This window comes from Rousettus aegyptiacus, unplaced genomic scaffold (genome assembly GCF_014176215.1).
Source record: "Rousettus aegyptiacus isolate mRouAeg1 unplaced genomic scaffold, mRouAeg1.p scaffold_m13_p_3, whole genome shotgun sequence".
Taxonomy (NCBI): domain Eukaryota; kingdom Metazoa; phylum Chordata; class Mammalia; order Chiroptera; family Pteropodidae; genus Rousettus; species Rousettus aegyptiacus.
The window spans coordinates 150,278,294-150,298,239 of NW_023416306.1; the positions used below are offsets into that span (position 1 = coordinate 150,278,294).

The 19,946-nt window shown below is 31.6% G+C and overlaps 1 protein-coding gene and 1 pseudogene across 7 annotated transcripts in view; one reads left to right on the forward strand and one right to left on the reverse strand.

The window, feature by feature from the left end:
• Positions 1–19,946, forward strand: part of PCNX1 (pecanex 1) — a 132,963-nt gene that overhangs the window by 47,861 nt on the left and 65,156 nt on the right. For 4 of the 7 annotated variants that reach the window (XM_016139937.2, XM_036218103.1, XM_036218107.1 and 1 more), the window contains 2 exons: positions 6,982–7,114; positions 12,703–12,887. The exons of 2 other annotated variants lie outside the window; for them this stretch is intronic. In XM_016139937.2, coding sequence (XP_015995423.2) covers positions 6,982–7,114; positions 12,703–12,887 — 318 coding nt within the window. The remainder of the gene's footprint in view (positions 1–6,981; positions 7,115–12,702; positions 12,888–19,946) is intronic. One more of the 7 variants, XM_036218102.1, reaches the window with a different exon arrangement.
• LOC118601422 lies at positions 9,270–9,387 on the reverse strand (annotated as a pseudogene).

Here is a 19,946-nt window from a genome sequence, read left to right on the forward strand (position 1 = left end):
TTTAATATGTGATTTTATATTATCCATGTGTTTTTGGCCATTTTGTTTATTTCAGAGTTGTGTCTTGCTATTTCCTCCTCAGAATACTTTTTTTGAAATTCTTTTCTGGTTTTATGGAATCTGATTGTTAAATAGAAGAAGAACAAAGTCCTCCATTGCCAGCACTATAGCTTTTTCATCCTCCACCCCCATTCTCTTTATTCAGGCTTATATCTTTAGTTTTAAAGCTTCCAGTCTCTTATTAAAAGTTACCCTGAATATTTTGTGTGTATATTGTGAAACATAAGGAACTTACCTTTTCTCAAAGAATTCTAATTTTGCCCAGAGTATTTTAAAAGTTCATATTGCGGTAAACATTCTCTTGTTTCTTTCGGTATAGTTTCTAACATAGATTAATTTCTAATGAGAATGTAAAAAAAAAAAAAAAAAATCTTTAGTACCTAAGGAAGCAAATAGGCTATCCAACCTAAATATTGAGAACTAATTATATCTGAAATGATTATAACTACTTGGTGACAGTATAGTAATTAAATTCCCTCAAGTCTTAGGCATGGATATCATTCTGTTTTTTATAAAAGATCTGAAATGCCTTGAGTGATTTCTCACACAAATCATATCAAATATGTTCGTGACATGCAAGAAACCACTGGGTTTTAAAATACAGCTTAATTTTTAAAGTTGTCATTAAAATAAATTTTCAGAGTGAACATACTTTGGTAGGAAAATATTGCTCTTCTAAGTATTGTTGGAATGTAAATACTAAAAAATATGTACAAGAACTGTAGTAAATTCTTATGTCTTTGTATTTAAAATATTTCCTTTTCACAGGGAATGTGAGGTTTTGTTTTTTAGTAAGAGTTATAAGGAAGGTGTTAATACTTTCAGTGCAGATCTTTGACTACTATGAGCCCTCGTTTTTTGAGATTCTAGTTTTTCTATTATTTGCATGCTTATTTCTAAAAAACAAACCATTGATTGTTAATAAGAAACAAATACTGTACTAAAAATTTTCCATGCATTTTGAAGGAATAAATATAATAAGTCTGTGGGCTCTTAAATTTTTTTTTTTTTTTTGCTAAAAGAAGACATTGTAGAGGCTATTGTGTTTAGTTATAATCTATTTTTATTCTAAACACATTATAGTTTCATTGTGTTTAGAATAAAAGTAACAGCATAACTAAACTAAGTAAGTGTATTGAGGATTTATATTCAGGTGGTTTTAGTTATATTTTATTAGGGGTTCGTTCAAACGTTTTTGAAAATTGGTGGTAGTGGGAGGGGATGTTTGGTTCTTTTTGTTTACAAATTATATTACATCTCAAATACTTGGTAAGAATTTGTTTAATTTAGCCTTGTCCTTTCTGACAATTGAGGGAGAAATTTTTCTGGGCTATGTATTCTCCCTTCCTTACTTATTGTGCTCCTGAAATGTGTCAACAAAATAGAGCATACTGCTTGACCATTTATATGCCTATAGATCAGTGATCCCCAACCTTTTTGGCACCAGGGACTGGTGCTCCTGTGAGAATCTAATGCCTGGTGATGATCTGAGGTGGAGCTGAGGTGGTGATGCTAGCGCTGGGGAGCGGCTGCACATACAGATGAAGCTTCAGCTCCCTCGCTTATTGCTTACCTCCTGCTCTGCAGCCTGGTTCCTAACAGGCCACAGACCATAATGATCTGTGGCCGGGGGCTTGTGGACCCTTGATCTATACTGAGAAGAAGCTTAGACATAAAAACCACATGGAAAAAATGCTCATTTAGTGTAGTAAACAGGTCTGGATGCTTCAGTTACTTGGAAAAATGAGCTTCTCTTAAAAAGTGTCAAGAAAAAGAGATATTTTATTGATGAGGCAAATAAGGGTTTGTGTATTTGTGTATAGAATTCCCAAATCTAGCCCAGTGCCTGATTCTGTGTGGTAGGAACATACATCATAGTATTTTTTTTTTTTTCCTAGCAGCAGTGAAGTTCTAGATAAGAATCAGACGGTAACATTTAATACCACCTCTAATTACTAACTGGATACTCTGGCAAGCCATTAAATCTGTGCCTCAATATCCTCAATTGTAAAACAGTAACAGTAACTGTCTAGGCCTGTCTCACAGTTAACTATCAGACTCTAATGAGCTCAAATGTGTAAAAGTGCTTTGTAAATTGTAGCTTTATCATGAAAACAAAGACACTGATGCCTTTTAATCATTTGTCAGGAAATTTCCCTTTTCAAATATAAATCACTTCAAATATATACTCTTCATTAATGACTTCTTATTAGGTGAATCTCCTAAAGATATATGCAGAATTGTTTTGGAGTACGGTTTTCTGGGAGAGGATTTATATCTCTCATCTTATTCCCAAAGGATTTTTAAAAATTAGGAACGACCTATGAAAGTAAGTAATCCTTAAACTATATATTTTAGGAATTATTCTGTGTGAATTATGACTCCACAGAGTATAATTTAATTTCTTGAAAGCATTTCATCTACCCAACTATATTTGGCTGCTGGGATTGTGGAAAATTGAATAAGGATATGCAAACTCTCTTTAGCTCAAGTCACAGCTAATAATTTTATTATTTGCTTTCATTTGTTGATTTACTTGTCAAAAAAGTAGAGAAAAGTCAGGAGAGAAGGAGCAGTTGGGGTGATTGTTTTATAAACTATATAAATGTCTAATTAATGTACTGTATAGTTGAAACTAATAAAAAAAGAAGTAGAGTAGTCCTTTGTAATGTTTTCACAGATGGAAAGTTTTAATTCAGAATGAATGCTCAGAAGTTATGCAATAGATTCTTGTTGTCTTTTGTCCTCCCAGAAAATGGCACTTATAAAAGTATTTGTTTCTATATTAGAACAAATCTTTGCATGCTGATGTTAGCATCATCCTTGGCTGATATGGAAAATAAGAAAGGGAGATGTTTAGATAAAATGGATTATGCCTAGACTAAAATATTTCTTTAAAATTTTTTTTTGCAAAATCATTTGTATGTTCATTTCTTCATATAGTAACTTTATTCTTAAGGAAAATTTTTTTACTCTGAAGACTATTCAGTGTATTTCAGAATGTTTGCATAGATCTGAGCAGTATATAACAAAAAAGTAACTTAGTACAGATGAATCCTTTCATTAAGCAATCATCTATCTGTCTGATTGACATTGTTGTTAAATGGCATCTTATTCTGTACATATTTATGCTCAAACTTTCCAAATTTTTGAGACAGAATATGGACAACCCTTACCTTCTTACTTACCAAATTCTGCTCTTTTGTTCATCCCAGCTATCCTGAAAGTATTCTAGTGCCTTTAATGCTTTCTGTGTTTTCATTCAGGGTAAAACAAAGTGATAATTTATTGTTTTAATACCCCCATATGAAAATAGATAATTTAATATAGAATATGTAGCATTTCCCTTAACTCATTTCGAGATAAATGGAAATTAACTCCTGAGGTGGCAGGTGTGTATCGTGGATTTTGTTTTCTTTTTGATATTTAAGATAAGATCAGATCACAGCTGTCTAAAATGTCTTAGGGTCTCTGTGCTTTGTGCATGAATTGCCTTTAGGTACCCAGTAAATGTTTAAACTTATTGAATGATTTATTACTGTGTCAAAAATAAAGAGCTGAATCATCTAAAGTTCTCTCCTAAAATTACTAGGATCCTAATTCAGTTTTGGAGTTTTCTTAACACAAAAGAAATGATTAGAAAGTCAAGACTTATAAATTTTTAAAAATATGTTAAAATTACAATTATCGAAATATATGTACTTGAAAGTATTTTATGTCTGTCTTATCATTCATGGTTTTTTAATCACTTGAATATTTGTGATTTTCCATTTTACCTACATATACATAAAATTTAGTTGCAACTAGAGTGCTCAATTTTCATTATTTGCATTTTTTGGTCTTATTATTTTACTAGTTCATTTTTTTTGCCAGGCAAAATATCAACTTCAGAACTAGGTTTTAAAGTGTTTGTTCTCCTGTCTCATTCTCTAATTTAAAAATTTTTTTGTTTGTTTTCTTTCTCTTATAAAGGATTAAAAACTTATTGCAGTTGGATTGTGGAAGTGAATTTTCATCAAGTGCGGTTATAATTTATGTGAAAATGTGCTTATGGCATATTTAAGCTTTAAAGGCACTTTTCTTTCCTTGGCTCTAATAGAACTGAACTCCCACTGGACCCTGTTTCAAATAGAGATGTTCTATATTAAGTAGCACACTCCCAGAGGGTCATGGTTTAGTCTTATTTGTCGTGACCATAAATTATAACATAGTGTTTTCAGGCAAACGTGTGATCCTAGCTACCGTTAAAGTAATTGCTGTAGTAAATATTGAACAGTCTTTTAGCATTATTTATATCCTGACTATTACAGAGGACAACATAGGCAGTAACCATAACTCCATTTTAATACATTTTTCAATGGATGCCTAAACTTACATCTTGCTGTTTCCAAAACTATTTTATTAAGTAGTAGTATTACTATGTAGTGCTTTTCCATGTAACAAAATATAAATGTGTGTTAATAGCAAAAAAAAAAAATTGTGTTTTCTGAAGAAGCTGAAGAACATTTTGATTGTCAGAGGACACTACGGTTTGTCTTTTTTGTCCCAGCGAAGTCTTAGACACCATTAAGACTTCAGTAGAAGGAAGATCGTGAAGAGAACTGTTTTATCTTTCCCCTTTCCTGTTCTCAGTGTTCAGTGATCACATACTGCTTTTTTCCAAATCCTTCTGAATAATTTTAGTACATTTAGTGGATTAGATTATCCCCTATAAATTATATCTGTGTAAATTTTACTCTGTTAATTTGGTTGAAACAAAATGTCTAAAACTAGAGAGAATGTTTGAAAGTTTCAATGAAGTGAACTGCCCTGTAAATTAAGCAATAGTTAGTTTTAACAATGAGATAGAAATCTTCAATAAAAGTTCATAAAATATTGAATTGATTTTTAAAGAGTGATTTTAAATTCCATAACTCAAGTTAATCTTAGTGATGCCTAAGAACTGTTAACAGGTTTAGCAGTCACTTTTCTTTTCTTTTCTTCCAAGTGGCTTTTTTAAAAATTTATTTTGCTGTGTTTATACTTTATCCAGTGACTGCCTTGCCAATCCATGTCCCCCTTTGTGTCGGTCTTTGTCACAGTTTTCTTTTATTGAGGTCATGATTGTCAGAAATAGGCAAAGCATACAGCGGGTTTTGTATATTGTGGTGACAAAAAGATATCCTTGACTTTCTAAATCAGCATTGTCCAATATAATGTTCTATGATGATGGAAATACTCTGTATCTGTGCTGTTTAGTGATGGTAGCCACTAGCCACATGTAGCTGTTGAGCACTTGAGATGTGGTTCATTAAACCGATAAACAGGATTTTAAATTTTATTTAATTTTAATCAGTTTCAATTTTAAATAGCCACAAATGACTATTGGTTACCACCATTTTGGACAGCATGGTACTAGAGGATTAGGTTTAATCAGCATTTTATATATATATATATATATAGAGAGAGAGAGAGAGAGAGAGAGAAAGAGAGAGTCATATGTGCTTTTGCATAAATGAGCTTTTATATTACAGTAACAGTCTTTTCACATTTAAAGGAATTTTCATTGTATCTCAATAAAACTGGAGAAAAAAATAAAAATTACCTCAAAGGGTCAATTATGGTTTGGATCTGAAGCCTAATTCTTACTTAGTTGCCTAACCTTAGAATGTCACTGTAGTGTGTGAGCTGAAAAAGAAATAAGTAATATAAATAAGTGTCCTGTAATTTGTGACTTATACTTCTTTCTGACAGAAGCTTGCCAAATGGGTGAAATAATTCTGTGCTTGTCATTCCTTCAATAAAAGAAAGTATCTAAAGACAGAGAAGCCTATGACTTCTGGAGGTAGTCTGTATATGCCTAATATTAATGGACTAATTACACAAAGAATATTTACTGATGTAGGTTGGGGAGGGGATAAAAAGTCAATATTTAAAAGAATACTTTATTTAAATCAACATTAAAATCGAAGGAAGTGGCTGTTTCTAAGCAGAATAATGATTTGGGAATTAGTAACACTTAAAACTTCAAGAAGGTTACAAAAGAACTGAAATCTAAATATAACATTCTTGATTTCGTAATTCATTTCATACTTACTAAAAAAGGAATTTTTGTGTGTTTGGAAACAATTGTTTTAAATTCAAATGGATAAAAAACATTTTGTGTATTGCTTTAGAAACTCAAATTAGTCAATTAGTATGGTTTTGTAAAATTTTATGTAGAATTCATTTAAGCCATTGTGATATTCTTATTATATATTAATTTTAGTTTATATTTTATTGTTTTGGATTAAGTTATGAGTTTCTGTACTGGTTTTTTTTTGGCTGATATTTGCTTCATAATGTTGATGGGATCAGTGCTGGGGACATAGAGTTGAATAAAGTTTGATAGCAGCAAACTACTATCAGTCAGTGGTTTCATTAATGCTGCGAAAGTGTGGCCAAGGAAAGTGGGAGATAAATTTACTGCCTTATTCCTTGGCATCAAAAATGAACTACTATCACTGCTGCTTTGACTGTCCTCATGAGAGTAAGAAACTAATGCCTATTCCTATTAGTCTGAATTTACAAGTACAGTATTTTTAAGGGGACTTAGAAGAGAAATAGGGGCACATGGGATTAAATAAATAAGACTTCTCAAAACAATTTTAAAACAACAGAGATCTTACAATAAAATAGGAAATAAGGGGGATGAGAAGATAGTGAGGCCAGATAATAGATCAAAAACATTATTTTTAAGGAAATAATTATTTTTAAATAAAGGACTCATACTTTTTGTATATTCCTTGATAATGATAGATTAGTATATGTATGAAAACTGTTTGCCTCAATTAGAAAAATTCCTTTTACCTTTGAGGGCGGGAAGTCAGGGAGAGACAGGCTCAGCTGCTATTTCCATCTCTGACCTAGGCTCCTATTTGACCTAAGTCTGTCTTAATGCAGCAGCACAGGCCAGCGAGGAGACGGTGTCATTTCGCCGTGAACGCAGCACATTTAGGCGCCAGGCAGTACGGCGCCGGCACAATGCAGGGAGTAACCCTACCCCTCCTACATTGCTCATCGGATCACCCCTAAGGTATGGTATCTTAACATTCCACCAAGCTTAGCATGCATGTAACAGACGTTTTAACCTGTTCTGTCAGTCCCAAGAAAGCATTTAAATAGCTTTGTTTTTCTTTTTCTTCCGCTTTCTCCCCATACATAAGCTCTTTAGGCTTTCTCTGCATGTGACCATGAGCCTATTGCATTATGCATGCCTTATATTGCACTACTTTAAATGATCAGTTTGGTTTAGCCAATTTTAAGTTGAAAAATCACTTTAGAGTGGTTTTAGAAATGTGACTAGAGGCCTTAAGTACGTTTTTTTTCCCTACTCTAAATAATATTAATACAATATCTTTCTCCAGTATCTTCACAGTTTTTAATATGAATAAATGTGGGCTGAGTCATGAGCTTGTTGAGGAATAACAGATAACTGACCTCAACTTTAAGCTAGTTTGATGATTTCACTAAAATATGTGTTTTTTATTTTGTATTACTTAAAAATTGGTGTCTATTTCATAATCACCAGGACCTAGTAAATGACAGAAGACTAACATATTTAATTTATGGTAATGTGTGGCCAACTGGATGTATATACATATTTTGTATGTACTTCTATGTTGAATTTCTCAACCTCTTTGGTTACTGAACAAAAACATTTTAATTTTTCCAGTATCCTGTTTAAGAAAGCATATATTTATGATATTAAGGATAATTTTCCATTAAAATTTTAGTAATTCTCAGTGAAATCTATGTCTATATCTTGAATTAGAAATCATAAAAATCTGTTCAAAAGATATGTGCTGTATTTTATGAATACAGATATAGACAAAAATAGTTTACATGTGCTTGCTTAAGCAGTGCATATGTTATACTTTTATTAATCTGTGTGTCCAGAAGTACTATTATCTGAACTATTTTTTTATATTTTAGTTTGAAATTCAAAAAGAATAGCATTTGATAAAATAATGTTGAATGCATGTTAGGTCGAAAGAGATAAACCCCTTTCCTTGTTAAAAATCTTGTTCTCAAGAATAGCAAAATCCTTATTAACATTCTGGGATTTTGGTTATTTTTATAGATTTTTACATTACAATCAGGAACTTCGTAGGTTTGTTCCTAATTAATCCTGCCGTGACATGTAATTCTGTTAAGAGTAGTATAATTAGTTAAACCACTGTTTAAAATATAAAAATGGGAAGGCAACAGTGAAAAGAGACCTTTGGTCTAGAAAACTTTGCTGAGCACCTTTTTTTTGGTGAGCCCTCCTCTTCTGCTTCCTTTCCACATCTTTTCTTTTGCTCCCTAAAGTAAGTTTTCTTTCTGCTAATCTTTTTTGGGGTACAGTCCCATCATGCAGAAAGAGCTCAGCATTCCATTTCACTTTTTCCATTTAGTGTTTTCTAACCTTTTCTTTTTGTCCTTTGAACAATACTTGCCATACTTTGCTTTCCTATTCTATTGATATTCCTTAATCTACTTTTTAACCTTCTCTTTTTAGTTTTTAAAAATCCTTTTATTCTTTGCTACAAATGAGTCTGCTAGATCCCACTCACCAAAAAAATGTAGACAAATTAGTTTTTTTTCCCTGCCTGGTGGAATATTAAATAACTGTGTTCTAACTCTAGCCAATCACTTAGGATTTCTCCATGTTTTTGTAGGATTTTAAATATATCACCATTCAAATGAGGATATGGTGTGAAATTTATTTGTAAAGGGCTCACATAAGAATTTTTGGAAAGTAGTCCAGTTAGTAGTCAGCATGTAGATTTTGTTGAAGTTCTGGAATATTTCCAGTACAAAGGTTGTATGTATCTTAAATAAGCTGATTTCATCATGGATGAAATAAAATAAAATTGAGCTATGAGGAATTAAGAGAAACACCAATTTAATAAAATCATCTTTTTTAATTGCAAAAATATTCAGGTAAAGTATATAGTGTTAATTCTTGGTATGAGTTATATAATAATAATTTCATCTTAATGTAAATATAGGAAGGCGTGGTCATGCAAACAGTGAAAAACTTGTTTGTCAAGAAAAAATGGAATAGGTGTGATCATACTTTAATTACTAAAGAAGTACTAGTAAAATCTAACTTATTTTCTATTTATTTATTTATTTATTTATTTATTTATTTATTTATTTATTTATTTATTTATTTATTTATTTATTTATTTATTTATTTATGACGCCTACAGCACCTGGTCTTCTTAGGCGGTCTCCTATCCCAGTACTAACCAGGCCCAACCCGGCTTAGCTTCTGAGTCGGACGAGATCGGGCACATTCAGGGTGGAATGGCCGTAAAATCTAATTTATTTTAAACTTTAATGAATAGTTTACACTTTAATGAATAAGTAATAGTCTAAAAAGCAAGTTGGTAAAATTTATGTCTCTTAGAATTGGGAGTAAATCATCAGTTTCCTCCCAAAGAAAATTTGCATGAAATTTTTATGCTTGTTAGAATATCCTATTTCAGAATTATTTTTAAAAGTATTTTTTTCATTAGGTTAGCCTCGTAGGTAGATTTTGTAGGCCTTTACTAGTCCTTCCCAGTTACTAGAGATAAAAGCAAAGATGAAAATTTAATATTTTTATAATAAGTTCTATATTTATCAAGTTAATGTGATTTTTTTTTTTTTTTAGAACTCTAGTTAATGGGCTAGAATGAAAAGAAAGAAGTATATTTTGGGGAAGGGAAAAAGCGTTACTGCATTCTTAGATTTGTTTTTTAAAATATCCTAACATTGAAAGATCTGTAATCTAATAAGGTCATAGTAATAACTGAGAGTCCATGATTAGAAATTCTTAGAGATCATTTTGTGATGTTCAGGAATGGATCCACCAAATATTTGTTGTTTTGTGCTGTGTTCAAGACACTCATCTGTGTGTACTCTGAAATCTGGAGATTCATAGGAATAATGTGATCATACTCTTAGAGTTTACTCTTTTTTTGAGGCACATACAAAAATAACTAATTAACTGCATAAGGCAGAATATGTCAAATATTAAATAAGTGGTAAACAGAAAGGAGGGACCGAGACCAACTATATTTTTGTTATTTAATTGGAAATGGTAATTAGAAAGATTGCACGTAAGTGATGCTATTGATAGCTGACAGTTATAGACTAAATTTCTACCTTTCCTTTTACTATGTTGCAAAAATAGTTAACTTTTCTCAGACTGATAGTTTTGACTTATAACTGTGCTGTAAAAAAGATTAAGCCTTGTCAGTTATTAGCTTAAGGTAGAGTACAGTCCTTTAGGAATAGTTTTCCTAACAATTTCTGCAAAAATGATAGGCTTTTTGTTGTTGAAGGATTTTGGAAACAGGAATTCAAGGGACATAAACATTTTTGTGACTAGCTTTTGCTGTTCAAAAACTTGACATTTACAACCACATAGATTTTGGCCGATTTACTTTGTTTATTCTGGAGCTTTCATACATCGCCTAATATTTTGAAAACCTTTTTATATGTTTAGATATGTTGAAAATTAGTGTACTCTCAAACATGTTCACATTAAAATATACCTAACTGCCATTTGGCACCTTCGTTTAAAAGTTTATGTGAAAAAAAAATTGATAGAAAAATTTGATGAGTACATGTTCTATGAAATTCTTCTGTCTTCTGAATCTAAAGGGGCTTAGTACTTGAACAATTTAAACATTTTTTCCTTAGAATTTTCTTTCTTGTGAAATTTGGCCATTTTGGTAAGGTCTGTGAGTAACTTTTAGATAGTTTCTGAGGAAGAATAACAAACATATATGTATGGAAGATACAAATGTTTGATTATAAGTTCTTAAGATCACCTCTTGACTTACTCCTTTTGTACAAAAATTCTATTCAAAAGAAGTTATTAGATGAATACTTTTATCGTTATGGCTTTTAAAATATAATGCCAGTAAGCATTGACAAATCGGCATTTTGCAGACTCGTTTTTCTTCTTATGTTGCTTACGTTCCTGTGCTCTATTAGAGTGTATTCTTTTATTGGCTCTAAAAGGAGCCTAGAATCTGAATGTTCAGGTAGTGGTGGTTAGTAGAACTTTCTGTGGTGGTGGAACTATTCTGTGTGATCTACACTGTCCGGTATGGTAGACACTTAACTACCAGTTTCTGCCCACTTTAGTAGCTTTTAGATGTGGTAGCCACTAGCTACTTTAAGTGGCTATTGATCATTTGAAATGTGGTTAATGGGACCAAGAAACTAAAATTTAGTTATGTTAAATCGCCACATATGGCTACTATATCAGACAGGGTAGTTCCAGAGTATTCTGTTGGCATAACCACAGGTTTAAGCAATATATGCAGTATTTTCTACTTAGTCTTTTATTTTACGGTTGCTTCAAATTACAGCTGACTTCACAGTCTGCAGCAGATGAGTTTTTATTTTATAGGCATCAGAGAAACCATTGCCTTGAATACAAAGGATTAGAAGTTAATACTCATGAAAATAATAAATTAATTGAATGAGTCCATCCTAAATAGCATTCTTTTTTTTTTCCCTAAAAGGTCTAATTATTTTAGTAACAGAACTGAGAGTTTCACTGAACATAATGTAGGGAATGACACAATTATACTCAATGTTTTCATGAATTTCATCAGTTTAAATTTGAGTATTGTATTAAGAATTTTAAAATTTATAGTGATTTAAAATACGTATATAGAAGTATAAAATGAGTTAATATAACTTCAATTTTAGATAATTAGGTAATTTTTATAAATAAGTTCATAATCACAAAATACTAAGTATTTTAAAAATTTTATAAAATTTAAAAAAGACTGTAATATCCCTTGAGAAATTACTGGTTTCCAAATTATTTTTAAGATTTTCTAAAATGATGGATTCTTGTTAATGAAACTATGATATGGATTGGAAAAGGTAATAACAAAATTGGTTAAGGGAACATAATTATTGTTAACTAGCACCTTGTATATAAGGCCTGTGGCCTTATGTCAGAAATATGTAGGCTTTTCATAGAAACAATACATTAAATATTAATTATACTTCTTCCAGCATCATAGCAGCAATTTATTTCACTTGGTTGAGTCAGTATTTGTTATTCTGGTTCTTGCACTAGTTTGTGATTTTTCTTTTGATTTAAAATTGTCACCCAGGTTGCATTTGATAAAGGTTCTTTAGCTTTCAGATGCATAGAAATTTTGTTTTATTGTGAATTTGAGATGCCAAAGTATTTGAAAAAACAATTCTAGAATTAGTATTACAGTTATAAATAAAAGTACATATTTAACTGAAAAATAGGATTTATCTTTTGGGGACCAGCTGCAACCCACATATATCTTATGTACTTTCGATTCTTCTTTGCTGTGCCTTCTTTTTCCTTATACTAGAACTTTTTTGACTTGAAGTGGAAAAAAGACACATTGATAAATTCATTATACATTAAATATTTACTGTATTCATCACTGTGAATCAGATGTCTAAGGAGCAGAAGATTTAAGCCAGCAGTATAATCTCTATATTTTACAAAGTTTGTTGGCTCTTTCTTAGGTTACATTGAAAAGGGTTTTTTTAATCAGTTTTTTCTATATTGACTTCATTCTAGCTATTGTTTTCTCTTTTCTTCCCTGTAATGTCTTCCCAATCCATGTTTTTTCCTAGCCTTCAAGATGGGCAGCAAGGCCAGCAGTCCACAGCCCAGGTCAAAGTCCAGTCCCGCCCCCCTTCCCAGGCTGCAGTGCTCAGTGCTAGTGCCTCCTTGCTGGTGAGAAATGGGAGTGTCCACTTAGAAGCATCACATGACAATGCATCTGCTGTAGGCGGCAGCAGTTTGCAAGATGAACTTGGTATGCAGGCCTTATGTAATCTCGGTGATATGAAACTTGAATGCAGCAGATAATGAGTAACAATGATTGCAGTTCTTTCTTGAGATAGCTTCTTTTTGGAACTGTGTGTAAGGACACTTTATAGGATTTGTCCTGTATGTAAGGAACATTTGACTTTTGCTTTTTCTTTTTTCTGTTTTTCTTAACTCTTACTCTACATTTTCTTTTGAACATGTCTATTATTAATAGGTAGTTAAAGGTATTAATAAATTTTCATGCTTTAGTGTTCTCTTATAATGGTTTAGGCAGTTCTTACTCCTTGGCATTTGTATAAGGTGGGGAAATGTTGATTAAAAAAATTATTTGGATTAAGTCTTAATCTCTGAATTCTCTGAATGTGCTACAGAAAAGGCAAAAATGCTTTCTAAAGGTCTGTTACTATAGAATTTTTCTTTTAGGTAGGTATTCACTTCATCATTCATCACCTGAAGTAGGACTTACTGTACTTCTAAAGATAGTACTCTGAGGACACCATGGTTCTATACTAACATCAAATAATAACTTTATCACAAAGTTTGTTCTTTTTGTGTTAATACGTCTATAAATATGCTGTTAAATACAGTAGTTAATTCTAAGAGGAGTGGATAGTTTAAAACCTCAGTAATGCCTATCCATTCAAATACCTGTTCTGTGCCTTAAAGACAGTGATTTATACAACGTTGGTTTCTGTTTCTCTGTACAATTACACTTTCTTGAGCTCAGTATGCAGATTAATAACAATTTAAATATAATGAAGAAAATTTTGTTACTAAAATGTACACATTTGAAAGGATTACATTTGTTCACAGATTTTTATCAATGTTATAGCTGCCTATTATTTATAAAGATGATAATTCAGGTGATGCTTTGATGAGAAGGATATGTAATGTAAGGTACCCAGATATGGTATAATAAATTTCAAATGCTATTTATTTGTTCTCTTCACATTTTGTAAAACTCTAGTACAGAGATATTAATAAATATGAGATATGCATATTGATGAAAATCATCTTTAGCAAATCTTATAGAAACTTGAAAATGGTCATATAAGCGATTTATAACATTAGAATGTGTGGCGATTTTTAAATAAAATGAGAGGTCAATAAAAATTTTAATTTTAGAATGCTTTTGCCCCTATAATTTGAAAAGGCAGAGGAGTTTATAAGGAGGCTGCTTGAGAGAGAATGAGAAAAGTACAGTTTATTGTTAATTTGCTTTGACTTAAAACTGATACTTTTTTAGTTGGAAATATATTCAGTTTTATAATATCATTTTATTGATATTTCCCTTGGGTTAACCCAAAGTACCTATGAATAGAGGACTTGTCAATTTGTGCAAGTAAAATTAGTCACCATTACCATTGCCTGTTGGGTTTACGAAAGTAGATTAGCTAAAATAAAAAAGGTTTAGTTTGATTCATTTGAGATTTTTAGACTTTTATCAAATCGAGCATAAAATGAAACTATGATTTTTCCCTCTATAAAACTTAAATTGCTCAAAAAACTTGCTAAGTAAGCTTTAATTGTAAAGTCCCACCCCAAATGTACATGCAGATTATTGAAAATACATATATATGAACTGTCTTAACACTTCTCAAGATAAAAAGGCTCTTTTGATTGGAAGTGACTCTAGCATCTACTGGTGAATATTCAGGATATTCTTTTGAAATTTGGATATTATATTTTATGTTAGCTGCCTTCTGATAGCCAGTTCTTGGCCTGTGGTAACTGAATGCTGTCGGTTTGCATGCACAGTAACAGCACAAAACAAGCAATCAGTGGACAGTCTATAACTGATCAATAGCACATGAAGTTGGCCAAAAAAGATTCTGAAAATGAACTGTAGCTGAGCTTAAAGGAATTAGGAGAGACATTGATTTTTATATCATCCACTAGAATATTTTTGTTGCATGCTTTAATTTTCCACATGATTTTAATTAATAGTAAGATAAGTTTGTGTGAATGAATTTTGGTTGCATATATACTCAAATATGTTAAAGTTAGCCATGATAGTCCCTAAAAGTGTGGAGTATTTACCAAGATTGGTTCCTTCCAAATTTAACTTCTTCAGTTGATAAACTTTAATGTATGGTATTTATGTTCAGAATATATATACATATACATAATACATTTATATAAAACATGTATATCTACTCATATACACAAACTTACATATATCCACTCATACATATGTATGTCATAAATGTTTATTTATGTACATGTATATATGCAATAATTGTGTGTTTACTTTTATTTAATCATTATTTTGTGTGTGTGTTTACTTTTAAACTGAAGAATAGCTTTTTTAGATTAAAGGAAACTCGCAGTCAGGCATTATTTAATTACAAGCTTAGGTAGTTTTCCCTGTTTTCTCATCTTTATTCTGTGGTGTCTTATAGATAACATTCATTTCCTGTAATAAACCCTGCAAGTCCTTATTTGTCTGTTGCATTTTGACTAACATTTCAAGGTTACCAGGTAAAACTGAATTATAAGTGTATAATTTAGAAATGGTTGGAAAAATTATGGTGGTTTTCTTTCTTATTGATAGACTTCATGTCCATGCAAACTTAGTTTTTAAAAAAGGTTCAAATGATGTTAAGTGACAGATAAATTTTAAACTTAACATCTTCGAAAAGGAATTTACTATCAAAAGAATTTCTCAAATCCTTCAATGTAACATGTTGCTCTCTTTTTTTACTTTCAAAAAAAGGTTAATTTCCTCATCAGTTTTTAATTAGACCTGTTTATTTGCAGTTGATTTCCTACTATATTCTGGATTAAATTGCAGTTGTAATAAATAACAAAACTGCTTAGAATCCAGATAAGTTACACAAGAGACTCTGAATTTAGGTAGCCTTAACGTTCTATTTTATACCTATTGGGCTTTTTCTATAAAATGTATCAGTCATTTCTCAGTTTTTATGTGAATCCCAGTTTCCTCTTGTGAATTAAGACTAATAAATTGATGCAGTGATGAAAAATGCCATTATAGTTGGTAGTTACACTCAACATATAACATAACCTCTCAGAGGAAATGTTCTGGATAAGAGCAGATAAAACGGGAAAATTTACATTTTTTTTTTCCTGTGTATGAAATTAGTGGTGGTCAGTGCTTTGAAAGTATATATACAAAATTATTTTATTCTCATGTGAAAATACTGTTATAGATAAGAAATGAGGAAAATGAGTGTTAGGTTTATCAAGACATAAATATAAAATATGTAAATATCATAGGTAGTATTCCTCTGATAAATTAAGACTTTCTTAATTTCATTCATGTGTCAGAGGTTTAAAAAGTGATGAGTGAATTGATTTATCTAAAGGATTCTTTTGTTTCATTACTCTACAAGGATTGACAAAGAAGGTATTTGAGATAATCTGCTTTACTACAGAGTTTAACTTAAAATGTAGTCAGCTCTAGAAAAAGACTTAAAGGAGATCTGGCAGCATCCTATTGCCCTTCTTCTTAAGCTAAAACAGAATTGGGGTCATGTTGTATGACTTGTGTTACTGTATTAGTTTTGTATCCTTGTTTATCAAAGAGGGTGGTAATAATACCTATGTCATAGGTGTATAATGAAGATCATATCTATTAAAATATGCAAAGCAATTAGAACAGCTCCTGGAAATAGTAAATCGATTACATAAATAATCATTGGTCTTATCGTTATTAACATTGTTATAATTTATTTAACCAGTTAACTAACCCCATTGTTCTTATTCAGAATGATTCTTGATATTGCCTATTGTAATAAACAGTCTGCTGAACATCCTTTACATAAACCTTTCCGTACACCAGTAATTATTTCTTTAGGATAGATATTTTGAAATGGAATCATCAGTCAAGGGAAATAAACATTGAGGTTTTGATATATACTATTAATTGCTTTATGGAAAGCTTGTACCAGTTCACACCTTATCTGGGAGGTTTCAGAGTGTCTGTTTTACCCACACAAATATTGTAAATTAAAAATAAACCTAGAAAATTTTATTTTCTCTACTCTAACCCTCATCCCCTGGGTAATGCTTAGAAGTTTATCATTGTTATTGTAGATAGACTACTAGCATATTATTTTTAAAAGTTTTGGATGCCAGAACTGCTCTAGGAATTTTACAGAAGATAACAAAGACTGGCTAAGATATCTAATTTTTCTCTTGCCTAATCTCTGTTGTAAAGATTTCATTGAAACATTAAATTATCTGCTTTCTAACATTAATATTTTTAAGATTCTAAATTAAAGTTGATTACTTGTATGCATTAGTTAGGATATAGGTTAGATTCTTTAATAGATTCCCCCTCAACCCCCTACATCAGTGATTGAAATAAAAGAGAGAGATACATTTCTCTCATTGCAGTCTAATGGGAGCCATCCCTAGCAGGTGGGATGGTTCTGTTTCCTTCCACATGTGGTTTCCCTGCCTGGTCCAGTTGTTGACATTTCCCCAAAAAACAGAAAGGGGGCCAGGTAAATGTCAGGGAGAGCTAGGCCTTATATTTCATCTTATGAATTGAGAAATGTGCCTGCAACTTTCTTCCATCTTCCCTGGGCCCATTCACAGTCTTTCACAGTCTTGTGGCAACTTCAAGCTGCAAGAGAGGCTGGGAAGTATCTCTAACTAGGCGGACATGTGCCCAGCTGAAATACAGTGTGGGGAAGTTCCTATTTTTAAAAGGCATAAGGAGAGGATGAATACTAAAGGTCAGTCATCAGTCTTTGCCACAATAAGACAATAAGTACTTCAATAAGATAAAGATTGGTGACCTACTAGAAAAATAGACAGTTTAAAGAAATACAGGTGGCTTGCAAACAGCTCAGCTTTGCTCATAATTTTTAAAATTGCAGATTAAAAACAGGATTGAGATGTTTTTCATCTGTTGAATATGTAGTGATGTTCATTGGAGAAATAGGCAACTAAAAGATTGAATGTTTTTGGAGGGCAGTTTAAAACTAGATCATGTTTTGATCCACAGATTTTACAAAGATACAATTACATGGGTGTTCATTTCTGTAATTTCAAAAACTTTAAACAATCTTAATGTTACTAGAGAACTCTGAAAGAGGTGATTGTACATTAACAGAATGTAATAATTAGAATTCGATACATCTGTATTGTTGACATGAAGATCTAAGCTATTTAGTAAGCAAAAGAAATAAATTTTAGAAAGTGTATATAAGTAGAATGGTCCATTTGTCTTGGGACAAAATGTGTATAAAAATTGTTCAGAAGAATATAAAATCTGCTCTTTGCAGTGGCTCCCTGGGGAATGTGGAATTTTGTTTTATGTATGACTTAAATCTTCTGATGAATTGTATTTTTTAAATGAAACAAAAAAAATATTGCTCTCCAAAAATTATCCTAAAAATATTTTTAATTTTTATTTAAGTATAGTTGGGAAACAATCTTATATTGGTTATATTCATTTCAGGTATACAGTATAGCGATTTGACATTTTTATATCTTACAGTATGTGATCACCCCACTAATTTTAGTAGTCATCTGTCACGGTGTAAACTCATCACAATAATATTGACTATTCCCTTTCTCTTTTTTACCCATCCCTCACCCCCTCTCTTTTGGTAGCCATCCCTTTGGTCTCTTTCTATGAGTCTGTTGTTTTGTTTTAGGTTCTGCATGTAAGTTGGTATCTTGTGGGAATTTCACTGACTACATGCTTTCTATCATACTCAGAAAAATTCTTTGTGCCCCCATTGCCATCCATTCTTCTTCTACCTCTGGCCTCCGGCAGCTACTACATACTTTGTCATTTGGTTTTCCCTCTCTAAGAAGTTCATATAAATGCAGTTTTATAACATGTGGCCTTTGTGCTTAGTTTTCCCCTCACATGATGTTTGAGATTCATCATGATGCATGTGTTAGTAGTTCCTTATTGTTGCGGAGTATTATCCCATTGAATGAGCATACTGTATATTGTGTATCTTTTCATCTTTTAATGAATGTTTGCCTTCATTCTAGGTTTTGGCTATAGTCAGTAAAACTAAACTGTTTTGAAAAGTGGTTTCACATACCTACCAGCAGTATGCAAATTCCAGTTGTTACCATTCTTGCAGACATTTGCTCTTGTTGGCCTTTTAAATTTTAGCCCCAATAGATATATAACGATATCTCAATGTGGTTTAAATTTACATTTCTCTCATGACTAACGAAAGATGAGCATCTTTTGATGTGCTTATTAGCTATACATATATCTTCTTTTGTGAAGTGTGTCTAAATCTTACTCATTTTTAAAATTGGATTGTTTGTCTTATTACTGAGGTATAAGAGTCCTTTTGATATTTTACATACAACTAATTTGTCAGGTACAGATTACAAATATTTTCTTCCATTCTGTAGCTTGCCTTTTTGTCTACTTGGTCAATTTTGATCAGTTTTATCAATATCATTGTTATGGATTATTTTACCAAGATAAAGAAAATGTGAGCAGATGATGAAATCATAACATAATGAACTTGTACATTGACTTTGGAAGGTTCTGGGTATTAAGCAGTGAGAATGAAGACTTAACAGTGAATTAAAACATGTCCTGTTAAGTCAAAACTAGAGAACAATGGCCATGTCAGTAAATATGTCAGTAAATAAAGCTGTTTTACTGTTGCCAAGCAGTACACGTCTGTCTTTCGTTGGCAACCCTCAAAAGCTGTCTTCTAAACCAACCTTTGTTCTTGTACCTGACTTTTTCTTAAACTCTTGTTTTAAAAATCTAGCATATGTTGCACATTCCAAAAAGGACTGGTTCTCAATATTGAAACTGAATTAAAAGCAGCATAGTGATTTGATTTCCATTGTAGCACAACACTTAAAAGGGGTTTTAGAAGCCTAAGACTTTTGGTGTAGAACAGGAGTTGGCTAAATCCAACTTGATACTTGTTTTTGTAAATAAAATAAATGTGTATTTACGTTATGTGTTTGCTGTGGCTGTTTTCATACTGCAATGGCAGACTTGAATTGTCCCAGTAGAAACCATGTGGCCCACAAAGCCTAAGTTATTTATTATCTAGCTTTTTACAGAAAAAGTTTC